Consider the following 14,576-nt stretch of genomic DNA (forward strand, 5'->3'; position numbering starts at 1 on the left):
GGAAGTGCCCAAGGGCAGGGTGGACGGGGCTTGGAGGAACCTGGGCTAGGGAAGGTGTCCCTGCCATGGCAGGGGGTGACACCAGTGTCACAGGCACACACAGCAGGGCACAGGTGGCCACGCACAACCACGTGTGTACCCCAGGGCACGCTCACATCGCTCACATTCACTCACACTCATTCACACTCACATTGCCTCCCGTTCATTCACACACACACTCCTTCACAGTCACACATTCACTTTCATGCTCACACTCAAGTTCACTCACACACTCACACATCCATTTGCACACTCACATTCACTCACATTCATTCACTCATTTACTAACACATTCATTCACCTTACATTAATTAGCTCACACTCACATTCATTCACTCTCACATTAATTAGCTCACTCTCACATTAATTAGATCACACATGAATTAGCTCACACTTGCTAATTCATTCACACATTTACATTAATTAGCTCACTCTCACACTAGTTAGCTCACATGTACTCACATGAATTAGCTCTCACATTAATTAGCTCACACTCACACTAATTAGCTCACACTCACATTCATTCACTCTCACTTTTACTCACATTAATTAGCTGTTCACCCACTAATTAGCTCACATTCATTCACTCTCACATTTACTTACATGCTTACATTAATTAGCTCACACTCACATTAATTAGCTCTCACATTTACTCACATTTATTAGCTCACACATTACTTAGATCACACATTCATTCACTCTCACATTTACTCACATTAATTAGCTGCTCACACACTAATTAGCTCACACTCACACTCATTCACTCTCACATTTACTCACATTAATTAGCTGCTCACACACTAATTAGCTCACACTCACTCATTCACTTACATTTACTCACATTAATTAGCTGTTCACACACTAATTGTCTCACATTCATTCACTCTCACATTTACTCACATTAATTAGCGGTTCACACACTAATTAGCTCACACTCACACTCATTCACTCTCACATTTACTCACATTAATTAGCGGTTCACACACTAATTACCTCACATTCATTCACTCTCACATTTACTCACATTAATTAGCGGTTCACACACTAATTAGCTCACATTCATTCACTCTCATTTACACGCCCACATTCCCTCACAGGCCCCGCCCCCGCCGCGTGCCCCGCCCCCCGGCAGCCCCAGCCCCGCCCCTCCGTGCCCGCGCATGCGCAGCTGTGGCGGCGGCGCGGCGGGCCATGGTGGCCGGCGGGGCGATGGTGGCCGGCGGGCGGGCGCGGAAGCTGGTGCGGCGCTACCGGCTGGCGGCCGCCACGGCTCTCGCCATCCTCCTGCTCCAGGGACTCGTGCTCTGGAGCTCCGCCGGCCTCGATGAGGAGGGCCTGGCCGAGGTGTGCCGCGGGAGGGAGGGAGGGGGGCGGCCGGGGCCTGCCGGGGAGGGGGTGTGGGCCGTGCTGAAGGAGGGCGATGAAAGGGCTGGGGGGCCGTGAGGGGGCTGAGGACCACGCGGGGACCGAGGAGGCCCGAGGGGCTCGAGGTGGGCTGAGGGCCTGGGGGTCCTGGGAGGGCGATGGGTGCTGGGACGGGGTTTCGTGGGGGAGCCCTGGGGAGGGACAGTGCCCTGGGGATAGCGAGTGTGCCCTTGCTCGGGGGCTGGGGCGGGGACAAAGAGTGGGCTCGGTGGGGTTGGCAAGGCCCAGAGCCGGGATGGGGTTCCCGGGGTGGGGTTCCTGGGATGGGCTCTGTGGGGTTGGCAAGGCCCAGAGCCGGGATGGGGTTCCCGGGATGGGGGTCCTGCAGCCTCAGGCTGCTGAAGGTGTTGGTGGTGGGGTGGGCAGTGGGAGGTTGCCTGGGCACTTCTGGCTGCAGCGGTGCAGGGTCACAGCACCTGAGAAGGGGAGCTGGTGGCCCAGGGGGTTTGTTTTGGGTCTGGCATAAACTGAGGAGTATGAGGGACTTGATGGAGATCTTGCACTTGTGGTTTGGGGGATGTTGTGGGGAACTGGGGTCAGGGACACCCAAATCAAAAACCATGGAGTTCAGAGAGCTGGCAGGTTTGTGTCAGGTTTGTGTAGCTGTTCTGGTGAGAGGTGTTCCTGTGAAGTGGGAGAGTACAAGGACCTTTTGGAGCTCCTGATGTCTTTATACCAGAGCACCCTGCTAAGGCCAAATGCATCACTTCTTTCTTGTGAGTGTGGGGAAACTGAGGCATGGTCTGGTGAAGGAGTTTGCCCAAGGTCAGACACAGAGAAGGTATCAAAGAAGACCCAGGCTGATGAACCATTGCTGCCACCTTCAAACAAAGCTCCCACCTGTGGGTTGTTTGGTTTTGTTTATTTCGTTTTGTTTATTTGTTGGGAACTGCCCAGACTGTGTCCAGGTCTGCTATGTCTGTGTGGACCGGTGGCTGAAGCCTCCTATTGCCTCCCTAGTGTGGAGGGTGATCCCATGGTCAGCAGGTCTAGGAGGCTTTCCTTGAGAGCAAAGAGGTGAGAAGGGGAGCAGGCGGCCCCGTGCTGTGGGGAAGGTCTCTGGAGTGACACCTCTCATTCAGCAGGTGAATTCCCAGCCTCAGGGCTCCTCCTGGCCCTCAGGAAATGGCCATGAGCACCCTCATGTGCTGCCATATGCCCATCACCAGCACAGAACCAGGGAGTGAATGTGGCTCCAAGGAGAGGATCGTGATCTGGAGGCACTGGAAGCATGAGAGCAGACTGATCTGGCACTGAGGAGTGCCCAACTGCTCCTTTGCCTCTTCTGTAACCTCGATCAAATTACTTCACCCATCCTGGCTTCTCCTTCCCTCTGTACCATCCTGCACTGTTTGTCTGCTGTTCTCTGCTCCTGCCCTTCACAGCCTCCTGGGCTGGCTCATTCTGCCTTGCTTGGTTTCCCCATGTCTCATCCCTGAGCTGGGCAGCTGAACAGGTTTGTTCAGCTGGGGTCCCCTTTCCTGGAGAGGAGTTGGTTCACCACCAGCAGTCCTGGGAGTTGAAAGCCTCTTTGGAGGAGACAAGAACCATCCTTAACTTCACAGACAGCCTGAACCCATTAGCAAGCTGGGAAAAGTCCAATTAACCTCAATTCTTACAAAATGCAGAGCTCTTGGTCTCTGTGCCTGCTGTCTGATTTTGGCCAGACCTAGAGGAGACACCATTTCCCTAAGGGCATTTCTGGTAAAGCCAGAGGAGCAGTCCCAGGAGAGTCTGACCTTGCAGGCCTGAGAGGATTCATGGCAGTTTGGGATTTCTTAATTGCCACAGTAAATGGCTCCTTCCCACTAATGGGCACAGCTCATCCCCAGCATGAATGGGCTGTGGAGACAGTAAGAGACACTGGAGTCCTGGGAGTGCTGTGGAGCTGGCCGTGCCTCTTGGATCCATCAGTTCTCTTCCCAAGCCCTATTTTGGGGTCCTGCAAGGCACCCTCTGCTTACCAAGCAGATTCTTTATGGAGTGCAGACTAGGAGTATTTGGGTCTGTGTCCATCTGCCTATCAGCACTGTGTTTCCCCCTGGAAACCAAATCAGTCTTGTTCCACCAGGATCAAACAACACAATTCCTATCCAAAGTGATGGATGAGAGAGGAAATTCCCACTCCTGCTGTGGTCAGCATGAGTGTCTCCCCACACAAGTGGGAGCCGGAGAGACCAGAGCGATCCTGCCTCTGTCGTTGTGACACCCACAGCTCCTGGATGAGCACAGAAGCTTCCTGAAGCTCTTAGTCCGTGGTGGGGTTGGCACCAGTAAAACTCAAACCACAGAGTTTCCTTGTGGGTGGAGAAGAGGATCTGTCACTGCAGTGTTTTAGCCACTTGGTCTCCTATCTTTGTCCAGGCAGGAGGTGGCACCTCTCTGGGGCTGGTGTGTTGGTGTCCTCTGTGTGCTGTGGCCACAGGAGAAGCTTCCTATGAAGTGTCTTTTCTTCTTGAGAAGAGATTCCTTGATAGTTACTTTTCCTGACAGAGTTTTTTTTTAGGGGACTTACTCCAGCCATTTTAACTCGGGATTCCTCTGATGACTTTGGAACATTTTGGTGCTGCTTTTGTCTGATGAGTGCTGGTGTGTGCAGAAAGCTGTCAGCCAGGCAGAGAGGGAATCCTGCAGAAACCAGGGGCTGTTAGCTGTACTGGGACCCATGGCACAGTGGGACCTGTGCAGGGGATGGGGTGCAGGTGGATACATGCCCCATGGCTCTGTTTCACTCTGGGGCAGCAGTGTCACATTGGAGGAAGCAGAACAGGACAAGTCTCTCCAGTAACAGGCAGCAGGACAAGAGGAAATGGTCTCAAGTTATAGCGGGGCGGTTTAGGTTGGATATTAGTGAAAACTGTCACCAGAAGGGCTGTGAAGTTCTTCAACAGGCTGGGTGAGGAAGTGGTGGAGTCACAGACTCTGGAGGTATCTAAAAGATGGGTAGATGTGGCACCTGGGGACATGTTTTAGTGGTGGCTTTGACTGGGGTTTAATACTTGGGTGATCTTAGTGAGTCTTTGTAACCTAAATGATTCTGTGATTCTAAGTGAGCTCTGGCTGGCACCTGGAGTCATCTGTGTGTCAGAAGGAGGGGATGGGTACCCTCACTGACTGTCCCACACAGGTCTTCAGTACAGCAGAACAATGTGGCCGGAGCCATTCCCTGCCAGGCTGGGGTGGAGGGATCACTCTGCTGTGGTGCAATAATTAGAAACCCTGGAATTCCTTGGCTGGCAGCTCTGGAAGGGCTGGCAATGCTTCTAACAACTTCCCTACTGGGAGAAACAGCCAGGCATGGTCCTGAGCTGGGAACAGGGCTCCTTCCAGGGGGATGAGCAGGACTGTAACCACAGGTGGGAGTTGAATAGGGGGTGTCCCCACAGTCAGGTGTGTTGGGGAGTGCAGGATGTGAGTGGGATCAGCAAGTCTCTTCCTATAGGAGCGTGGAAGATACTGTCTCCTCACTTGTGGCCTTCCAGCTGCCCTTTCCTGTGATGCTCTGTGGGGAAAACAGGTTTATAGCTCTGGAGCAGATGGTCCTGCATGGTGACTAATGAAGGGTCACTGCCTGTGACACCTGTCTGGGTGGAGGCAGGCTTGGCTGATCCCTGCTGAACCAACCCTTTGGGATTTAAGCAGTGGTTTGGCCATGGCTGTGCCAGCACACCATGGGTAGTCTGAGGACTCTGAAATGGGCAGATCACACCAGATGCTTTCCAGCCTTTTCACTCTGTGCTTTCTTCTGGCTGTGACATTCCCAGCAGCTGCACCCTCAGGGGAGTCTTGTGCCAGGGGCTGGTTCAGTTCTGCTGTCCTTGTGAGGCATCTGTCCATCCTTGTGAGCTGCTGCTCAGGAACACCCCTGGTTGTTCCTTACAGCTCCCCGTGGTGCCTGGCACAGCTGCTGGGCAGAGTTTGGGGGTTGTGTGGAACAGCCCTGGAAGGCTGGGGGTTGTGTGGAACAGCCCTGCCTGTCTGTCATCCAGGAGTGCCTGCAGAGCCGGAGCACACGGCCCTGACATCACGGGTACACTCACTGGGAAAGTTCTTTCCCACGAGAGCAGCACCCAAACCTCCCAGCTCCCTGCTCTCCCCAAGGCTGGCTGTCTCTGCTGTTCAGCCAGCCTGGCTGAGGTAACAAAGCGTAATTAAGTGCTCCCTTTGCACATCTACTGGGGTCCACAGGAGGTTTGTGACTGGATTTCTAGGGAAGGTGGTGATGGCAGTGCCTGCCCCAGCCCAGCATGGGGAGCCAGGATCCAGGGAGGGGTGCATGGGCAGGGCCTTGGTCTATTCCTGTCCAGTGCTTTCAGCCCAGAGAGCGCAGCTGTGGCTGCCTGTGACTCTGGCTGTGCTGGGCTTGGGTTCACAGCATGGTCATGGCAGGGAAGAGTTGGTCCAATAATCTCACAGTGAAATGACCATCACCAGCAAGTACAGTCCAGTGCTTATCTCCAGCATCAGGGATGTCTCTGCAGGTGGGCAGACCTCAGAGGGAGGCTGGTGCAGACACAACCCACTGTGTCCATTTAGTCTGCAGCCCAGCCACAGAGAGTGAGACTGGCTACCCTCATGATGGGGGTGTGGGCAGGGGGCTGCTGTTGGGTCTTAGCCTGGGGTTTTGGGTGATGAAGGGGCTGTGTAATGTCCTGTGCTGCTCAGCAGTTGCTCCTGGAGCCTCTGCCATACTGCAGCATTGAGCTCTGTGGGGACTGGGAACAGATGCTCTGAGGAGGATGCTGACAGATCTAGGGAGCAGCAGGCCCAAGTTAATGCTGCCTGTCCTCTCTTGTGCATCCACATGAACACACCAGGAGCGGCAGAAGAAGGCTGGCTTTCCCGAGAGCAGCGACGGCTCCAAGGACTCGGACAGCTCTGCCGGGCGCCGCAGCAGCGCCGGCCGCAAGCACGGCCGCTGGTGGGGCCGGCCGGACAGCCCCGGGGCCGCGGTGTCCAAGGTGGTGAGAGCCGTCACGGCCAGGCACAAACCAGGGTGGCGGCTGCCGGCCATGCTGGATTCCTCCAGCCACAGGAACCTGTCAGAGCTGCGTGGGGAGGCCCAGCTGGCCATCTTCCAGCAGGGTGACACGGGCAGCGTGGAGGGGGCTCCTCAGCCCACTGACAACAGCTTCACCCCCAAGTGCGAAATCACGGGCAAGGACGCCCTGTCGGCGCTGGCCCGGGCCAGCAGCAAACAGTGCCAACAGGAGATTGCCAACGTGGTGTGTCTGCACCGGGCTGGCAGCCTCATGCCCCAGTCCGTGCCTCGCCACTGCCAGCTCTCAGGTGAGTCCTACTGGAGTTCTCCTGGTTACCCTGGGCATTGAGAATATCCCTGTGAGGCTGGTAGGCCACCTTCTGTATGTCACCAAGCTGTCCCACCTGGCAAACAGCAGCCTCAATCTGTCACTGATTCCGAGATTACCTCTGCCTCTGTAATCCAGTCAAAATTGTGCCAGCCTTCTTAAATTGTTCATCCTAGTCTGCAGTTCTGCAGGGGTCAGAGTCAGGCTCAGCTGCATTTTCTGTTTTGAGGCACCAGGGGAAGCCATCCCCTTTCCCAAAATCCCCCATCAGTGTAACACAAGGGGCTGTATGTGCCACCATGCCCTGGGACTGCAGCCAGTTTGGGGTTTGCCCAAGGCTGAATGCTTCCCTGCTGTCCCCTGCCTTGCTCAGGAGCTCCAGGTAGTAGACACCAAGGATGGGGGTGGCTGACAGCCCTCTCCCTCCCCATGCAGGCAAGGTCAGCCCTGTGATCCAGTGGGACGAAAGCCGGCTGCAGCAGGGCCCCCCCAGCAAGCCTGTGCGCATTGCCTACATGCTGGTGGTGCATGGCAGGGCCATCCGCCAGCTGAAGCGGCTCATCAAGGCCGTGTACCACCAGCAGCACTTCTTCTACATCCACGTTGACAAGGTGTGTGCAGGGGTGAGGGAGTGGGTGCTAACAGTGCTCCATGGGTCCCTGGGAGAGGGAGCAGAGCTGAGGCATGGGTGAGTGAGGAAAGTGGCTGGGTAGGGTTAGTCCTCGCTGCTGTGGAGCTGTGACCCTCTGCCGCTACTTCTGCAACCCCACGGAAGCAGGATCTATCCCCCCTGCCCTGTTTGATACTTCTCTCCTTGTGGAGGCTGCTGCAAGGGCTGACTCTGGGCTGGTGGCAGGGAGGATGTGCTCCTTGCTAAGGGTGAGCCGTGTTCCCTGGCAGCGCTCCAACTACCTCCATCGCGAGGCTGTGGAGCTGGCCCAGCACTACCCCAACATCCGTGTGACACCCTGGCGCATGGTGACCATCTGGGGAGGTGCCAGCTTGCTGAAGATGTACCTGCGGAGCATGAAGGACCTGCTGGAACTGTCTGAGTGGCCCTGGGACTTCTTCATCAACCTGAGTGCCACTGATTACCCCACAAGGTGAGTGCCTTACTGGGGCAGGGGAGGGGGGCTGGAGTGTTGGGGCTGTTTGGGGGTGCAGAAGCTTTGGGAGGGGCAGGGAGGAGCAGGGAGCTGAGGGGGTTGGAGATTGCACCCACATGCTGGTGATGGTGCTCTGGGGCCAGGCTGGACCCATGTAGGCAGAGGAGCCCAGCAAGTACCTCCGAAGCTGTTTTTTCCTGTGGTCTGGGTTTTGTAGGAGAACATGCATGTGAAGCATGAGACAGCAGAGAGGCTGTGTCTGTGTCTGCCCAGTGGTGGAACAAGGTTTTGAGTCAGCAGCTTTGTGTTCCTTGGCTCTTGCAGAATGGGTGTTTACTGGGCTGCTTCACCCCAGCAGTATTAATGATTCCTGATTTCCACCTCAGGACCAATGATGAACTGGTGATGTTCCTGTCCAAATACCGAGATAAGAACTTCCTGAAGTCACATGGCCGAGACAACGCCAGGTAATCTCAGCTAGAGGCAGAGCTGAACTGGAGGAACAGAAAACAAGGGGTTTCAGAAAATAACTGAAACAGCTGTGGCAGGGAGGGGATGTTCTGCATCTGAACTTTGCAAGGTGGTTGACACTCCTAACTCCTCATCCCCATGCCCAGGTTTATCAAGAAGCAGGGCCTGGACCGCTTGTTCCACGAGTGTGACTCCCACATGTGGCGACTGGGCGAGCGCCACATCCCCGAGGGCATCGTGGTGGACGGGGGCTCTGACTGGTTCTCGCTGACACGCAGCTTTGTGGAATATGTGGTCTATGCTGAGGACCAGCTGGTGTCCCAGCTGCGCCAGTTCTACACCTACACACTCCTGCCAGCTGAGGTGGGTGCTGCCTGTGGGCCACAGGGCAGATTTTCTTCCCACTTTCTTCCCACACATATCTTTCCCACTTCATCCCTGCTCTGGGTACCTGCAAAGGGTGTTGCTGGTTCCATTCAGGCAGTTTTGTGCCTCCCCTTTTCCAGACTTAGATATGAAAGAGGGAAGAGAGGAGCAGATAGGTCAGGGGTCAATGCTTACACACAAGCCAGCTTTAGGTCCAGTCACCCTCTGGGCCAGATGAGGACTGGTGCAAGCTTGGTCCCTCAAATATTGCCCTCTACTGGGAACGGGGAAATTTCTGTTCAGTAGCAGTTGAGGTCTGCCCTTCTGTATGAGTAGGGTTCTCCATTAACCACCTGTCCTCCATCCCACCTGGTGTCCTGCCCCTTTTCTGCCTTGCACAGTCCTTCTTCCACACGGTCCTGGAGAACAGCCACGCCTGTGAGACGCTGGTCGATAACAACCTCCGAGTGACCAACTGGAACCGGAAGCTGGGCTGTAAGTGCCAATATAAACACATAGTCGACTGGTGCGGGTGCTCCCCAAATGACTTCAAACCCCAGGACTTCCTTCGGCTACAGGTGAAAAAGATCCTCCTTTCTCTTCCTGCTTTTTCCCCTCCCTGTCCTCTTCTCTCTGAGCTGTCCTGTGGGCACCCTGGCTGCAGTGCCGGCTGCTGTGCATGTCCCTGCAAGAGACTGGAGCATGACCAGGTTCCCCAGTGGGGCTCAGTGTAGATGTGTCTGTAAACAGGCAATAGGTATCCTGATTATCCTGACTTGTCCTGCCCTGCAGCCAAGGTTCTGCTTGCAGCATTGCTCCTATTCCTAGACTTTCTCTCCTGTTTTCCTGCTCTTTCCCTGCAAATGTATCACTTGAGGGAAATGCCTTTATAGTAAAACCCATTCAGAGTGCTGTTTCTTTGGCAGGTCAAAATGCCTTGTGATGAAATGTCTCCCATGCTCTCAGTGTGTGGGGATGTGGACTGAACACAGGAGGCTTGGGGGAGATAGAGCAAGCCCTGAAGAGAGCAGTTGTGGCAGGATTTTCCAGCAGTTCCAGGCTTGCAGAGCCCAAGACACTGTTCCTGCAGGCTGTGCCACTTGGCCAGAGCTAATGCAGGGCTCAGCAGTGGCTCTGGTGGGTGGGGGCTTATCAGAGTAAAGATTGCAGCAAAGGAGCTGGATGACACATGGCTAGTTCTGGGCACAGAAAGGGGAAGGTGGTGGGAGAGATGGGGACCCATCTGCATTCCCAGTAACTGTTGGTGTCATAGAGGATCCCAGATTCAGGCTGGCTGTGCCGTGCTGCTCCTTTGCCTGTGCCTTCAAAGTGGGTAGGATGGATCCTGCTGGAGTGGGAGGGCAGAGTGGGTGCCCCCAACATTGTTAGAAATGCCTGTGCTCTTCCAGCAACTCTCCAGACCCACCTTCTTTGCCCGCAAGTTTGAGTCGACGGTGAATCAGGAGGTGCTGGAGATCCTGGACACGCACCTCTACGGCAGCTACCCCGCCAACACCCCGGCCATCAAGGCCTACTGGGAAAACGTCTACGACCGTGTGGATGGGCTCGGCGGTCTCACCGATGTCACCCTCACCTTCTATACAGCCTTCTCCAGGCTGGGGCTCCGCAAAGCCTCTTCCACGCCGGCAGCCAAGGCTGACAAGCTCTGCAGGTAGGGGATTTTCTGTGGTCTCAACCCAGGCTCCAAATGGAGACCTTTGTCTTGTGCTGGAAGTATGCTTATGCTCAGATATGCAACCTCTCTGTCTGTCTCTCCAGATTTGAGCCTCAAGGATTCCCCTCCAGTGTGCACTTATATTTCTATGACGACCGTTTCCAGGGTTACCTGGTGATGCAGGAAGTGCAAAATTTGGCAACTGGGCAGACTGAATCCTTGGAGATGTGGATGATGCCCCAAGGAGCTCTGAAGCTGTCCGGTCATGGAGGGCAGGCAAACCGCTTGCAAAACCTAGAGGTAAATGTGGCACTTTTCTCCCTGGCTCTCCCACACTGTGCTGCCATTCCTCCTCTGCCCCACCTGCGTGCAATGGGGACAGAAGGACACTGAGCTGCTATTGTTTCTGAAAAGAAACCATTGTCTGGGAGTTTGGTTTATTGTGAGGAGCTGATTGTTGGTGAGTAGGCCTTCAGGGGATCTTTCAGAGGCAGGTAAGATCCAGTGCCTGCAGCTGCAGGAGGCCTTGCACAGTTGAATTAGTGCTGGCGCATGATCTGTGGAGTGTCCATTGCTTTGGACGCCAATGTTTATGTGTTCTCTGTTTTGGGGAGGTCAAACACAGAACCTCAGCTGATAGTGTCTCCTTGCCCAGTGTCCCACTGCTTGTGCTTCCTGTCCCTCCAGGTGGGCACAGAGTGGGACCCCAAGGAAAGACTCTTCCGCAATTTTGGAGGCTTGATGGGGCCTTTTGATGAGCCGGTGGCCATGCAGAAGTGGTCACGGGGCCCCAACTTGACGGCCACGGTGGTGTGGATTGACCCCACCTATGTCATTGCCGCCTCCTACGACATCACGGTGGATGCTGAGGCAGAGTTCACCCAGTACAAGCCCCCCCTCAACCATCCCCTGCGCCCTGGTGTCTGGACCATCCGCCTCCTCCAGTTCTGGGAGCCTCTGGGGGAGAACCAGTTCCTGGTGGTGCCTCAGACCTTCAACAGCAAGCAGCCTCTCAGGAAAGGTGAGGATGCTCTGGAGTTTGGGGCTGGATGAGAGGGTGTCCCTGTGGGCAGTCCAAAGTGCTTCCCCCCTGTATTGGCCCCCCTGGGCTGCAGCTGATGAGCAGGCTGGAGCCAGTTTTGCACTGGTGCCCCTTGCCCATGTGAATCCTTAGACTGAGCTGTCCTCTTGGCAGCTGTGGAGAGCCCATTGGCGCAAGTCAGTGAGATCCTTCCTGCAGCAGCATCCTTTTCCTTGTGCTGGACGGGAGCTGGGGTTGCAAAGGAATGGGGTGCTGTGCCCCAGCTGGAGTTGGGGGTAGGACCCGCAGGGTGCCAGAATGTTGCTGCACTGCTCATCCCCTCTCTTTTCTCTCCCTTTCCTTCCCAGATGACAGCAGCTGGCTGCATGGTGGCCCCCCCCGCAACGAGTACATGGACCAGAACTTCCAGGGCCTGAGCGGGATCCTCAACCTGCCGCGCTCCGAGGCAGCGGAGGAGGATGCGGCGCAGAAGGCGCGGCTGACGGGCAAGGAGCTGGAGGACTGGGCGGACGCTGCCATCGGCACCTTCTGGTCTGCAGCGAATGTCTGTGTCAGCAGCCCCTCTGCCTGCGCTCCCCTGGAGACCTGCAGCAAAACCTCCTGGAGCTCCCTCTCCCCAGACCCCAAATCAGAACTGGGGCCTGTCAAACCTGACGGGCGGCTGAGGTAGCAGGAGCAGCCGGAGGGCAGCCTTGGGAGCAGGGTGCATCCTCCGTTTCTGATCTGGGGGGTGTCTCTGGACCACATCACCCTGTGCCATTTGCACCGTAGTCACTCAAGGAAGAGAAAATGGGAACATCCAGGCAGGGGAAAACCTTCTCCTGTGGGATATTTTGGGCAGAGAGGCATGAGGTGCGTCTTGCCCATCTCTGTGGGAATGAGCCTTTGCTGGCCAGGGAGAGCGTGCTGGAGTGCCCATCCCTGTGGGGGCATGGCAGGCACCTGGGAAAAGCTGTGTGTTTCTCCAGACCTTGGAGCTTCAGGAAAGGGTGATGTGGGAGGGAGGGAGGGATGGCTGGTGAGTGGGCAGGCTCTTGACCAGCTCAGCATCCTGCCCACCCCAGACTAGAACTTGGCAGGATGGCCCTTGTTGCTGACTGCTGCTCTGGTGGGCTGATGAGGGACTGGGGATAGGCAGAAGCAGAATGAGTCAAAACCTGCCATGTGCACGGAGCTGCTGCTGGCTTAGGGTTTACATCTCATCCTTTCCACCCCAGCCCTTTAGTTTGTATTTTTATAAATATATATATAGAAATATATATGATGCAAAAGTGCAATAGAGACGAGACCCCGCATTGGCCGGGAAGTCCCTGTGTCTCCATTTCCCCTGAGACTGTAACATACCTTGTTCCCTTGGGTGTCCTGGTGCTACAGGACAGGGTGCTGGGTCGTTTACATCCTTTTTTATTATTTTATTATTATTGTTGTTGTTTTGCTGTTTGCCCATTTCCTGCCGAGGGCTGCTGGGGACCTGTAACCTGTTGGCCTTGGGGCAGGGTTGCCCCCAGATTGTGGGGCAGCTGCCCAACTATGCCAAACGTCTGGAGCCCTGATATGTTGTGCAACAGTGAGTGAGGAGTGCTCAGTGTGTGGGTCAGGCCCAACAAGCTGCGCTGTAGACCCTGCCACTTCTGTCTCCACTTCAGCAGAAGGACGCCCTGATCCCCTGCCAAAATAGCATCCACAGGGCCCGTGTCCTGCTGCAGATGGGCCGTGCCTGGAGGGCTGCCCTGTGCCACAGCTCCTTGACCCAACATTTTCTTTTCTCCCATGTCGGCAGAAGCTTTTGGGACCTGCTGTGCTTCCCTGGGCAAAATGCAAAGTGGCGAGAGGAGATCTGGCCAGCCCCATCCTCCCTCCGCTGTTTCTGCTTCCCATTGCTCCAGAGGGAATAGGCGCCACCTCCTCTTGGGAAGGGTTGCAGTGAAGCATCCCCCTTCCCTGCAGTGCCCCCAGGATGTCCTTGGGAGCTGGCTCTAACATTCTTCTCTCAAAGACTGATGCTGCCTGGAGAAGTCTTGGTTTGGTTTCATCTTTGAAGACCCTTCACAGCTGGGGACAATTTGGAGCCCATCTGGCCCAACTCTGCTCAAAGCAGGGTCTCAGGAGCTGGTGGGGTTTTTTTGTCTCCATGGATCTGTGCCATCCTAACTTTTCTCCCATGTCCCAGCTCTCTCCGCCCAGCAGGTCTGACGCTCCCAGTCTACAATTTTAAGGATGTGGGTTGCAAGATGTGTACTGTAAAACGGAGGGGACTGAGACCTCTGTGTGAGGGCAGGTACCTGCTGGCACTGAGCCCCTCTGTCCTGCACCCACTTCTGCCTGGGGTGCTTTGGGGCAGTGGAGGAATGTGGGGGGAGAAGGGCCACACACTGGAAGATGCCAAAACTCTGTGTCAGAACCATTATATAAAGTTGTCTTAAATATGCAACATCACCACAAATACATCTCTATCTCTACAGTTTGGTGTGTCGGGTTTTTGTGGTGTTATGGAATGGGTGGGGGAAGGTCGGCCGTGCCTGGTGAGAGTGTAAATCCCCCCTAGGCACCAGGACAGGGGCTGTGACGGTGTTGGGGCAGGGTTGCCTTCCTCAGATGGGTGATGAGTAATCCAAAATCAAGCTTGGGATTTTCAAAACCCGTGGTTGGAGAGTGAGAGCTCGGGAGTGGCCCGGAGCCACGGGCTGAGTCCGGTTACATCCTGGCAGCGGCTGCCCTGAAGGTACCAGATCCTTAGCGTTTACATGGCGCTTAATTAAGGTGTTAATCGGCTAATGAGCGGGCACGTCCCGCTGCCTGCGGGGCCAGGAGCCTCCCGCGGCACAGGCCAGCTTTCCCTCTGCAGGAGCGGGGCAGCGCCGATCCCGGCAGTGACCCGCGGCCTGGCTGCCGCTCGGCCGGCACCGCGGGACTCTGCGAACCGCGCCACGAGGCCGGGGCACCGCGGCTGAGCCGGGCTGGCCCCGACGCGAGTCCGGAGGGGGAGCCCCGGGAGCGCCGCGGCCGAGCGCGCTCTCTCGGGCCCCGCCCCGGCCCGCCCCTCGCGGGCTGTGGAGCGCGGGCGGCGGGCAGGGGCTGGCGGCGGGGTCGGGATGGCGCAGCCCGCGGAGGCCTCGGGCCACACCGCGACCGCCAGCGCCAGC

General features: G+C 56.1%; 1 protein-coding gene across 1 annotated transcript; it reads left to right on the forward strand.

Moving 5' to 3' along the window:
• The first annotated feature begins 1,248 nt into the window (after window positions 1-1,248).
• On the forward strand, window positions 1,249-12,419 carry XYLT2 (xylosyltransferase 2). Its single transcript, XM_059485821.1, has 11 exons — window positions 1,249-1,383; window positions 6,282-6,753; window positions 7,209-7,384; window positions 7,674-7,876; window positions 8,266-8,346; window positions 8,497-8,713; window positions 9,118-9,294; window positions 10,126-10,388; window positions 10,496-10,691; window positions 11,079-11,412; window positions 11,781-12,419. Exons 1-11 carry the CDS (start codon window positions 1,249-1,251, stop codon window positions 12,101-12,103), a joined length of 2,577 nt encoding a protein of 858 aa, XP_059341804.1. The 3' UTR covers window positions 12,104-12,419.
• The last annotated feature ends 2,157 nt before the right edge of the window (window positions 12,420-14,576 follow it).

Source organism: Ammospiza nelsoni, chromosome 19, assembly GCF_027579445.1.
Source record: "Ammospiza nelsoni isolate bAmmNel1 chromosome 19, bAmmNel1.pri, whole genome shotgun sequence".
In the NCBI taxonomy this organism is placed as follows: domain Eukaryota; kingdom Metazoa; phylum Chordata; class Aves; order Passeriformes; family Passerellidae; genus Ammospiza; species Ammospiza nelsoni.

Excerpts from the sequence above, each read along its gene's own strand:
- XYLT2 (XM_059485821.1), top strand. The coding sequence starts at position 1,249 with ATGGTGGCCGGCGGGCGGGCGCGGAAGCTGGTGCGGCGCTACCGGCTG. Across the intron at positions 1,384-6,281 it reads ATGAGGAGGGCCTGGCCGAG|GAGCGGCAGAAGAAGGCTGG; the intron begins GTGTGCCGCGGG and ends TGAACACACCAG. Across the intron at positions 6,754-7,208 it reads TCGCCACTGCCAGCTCTCAG|GCAAGGTCAGCCCTGTGATC; the intron begins GTGAGTCCTACT and ends CTCCCCATGCAG.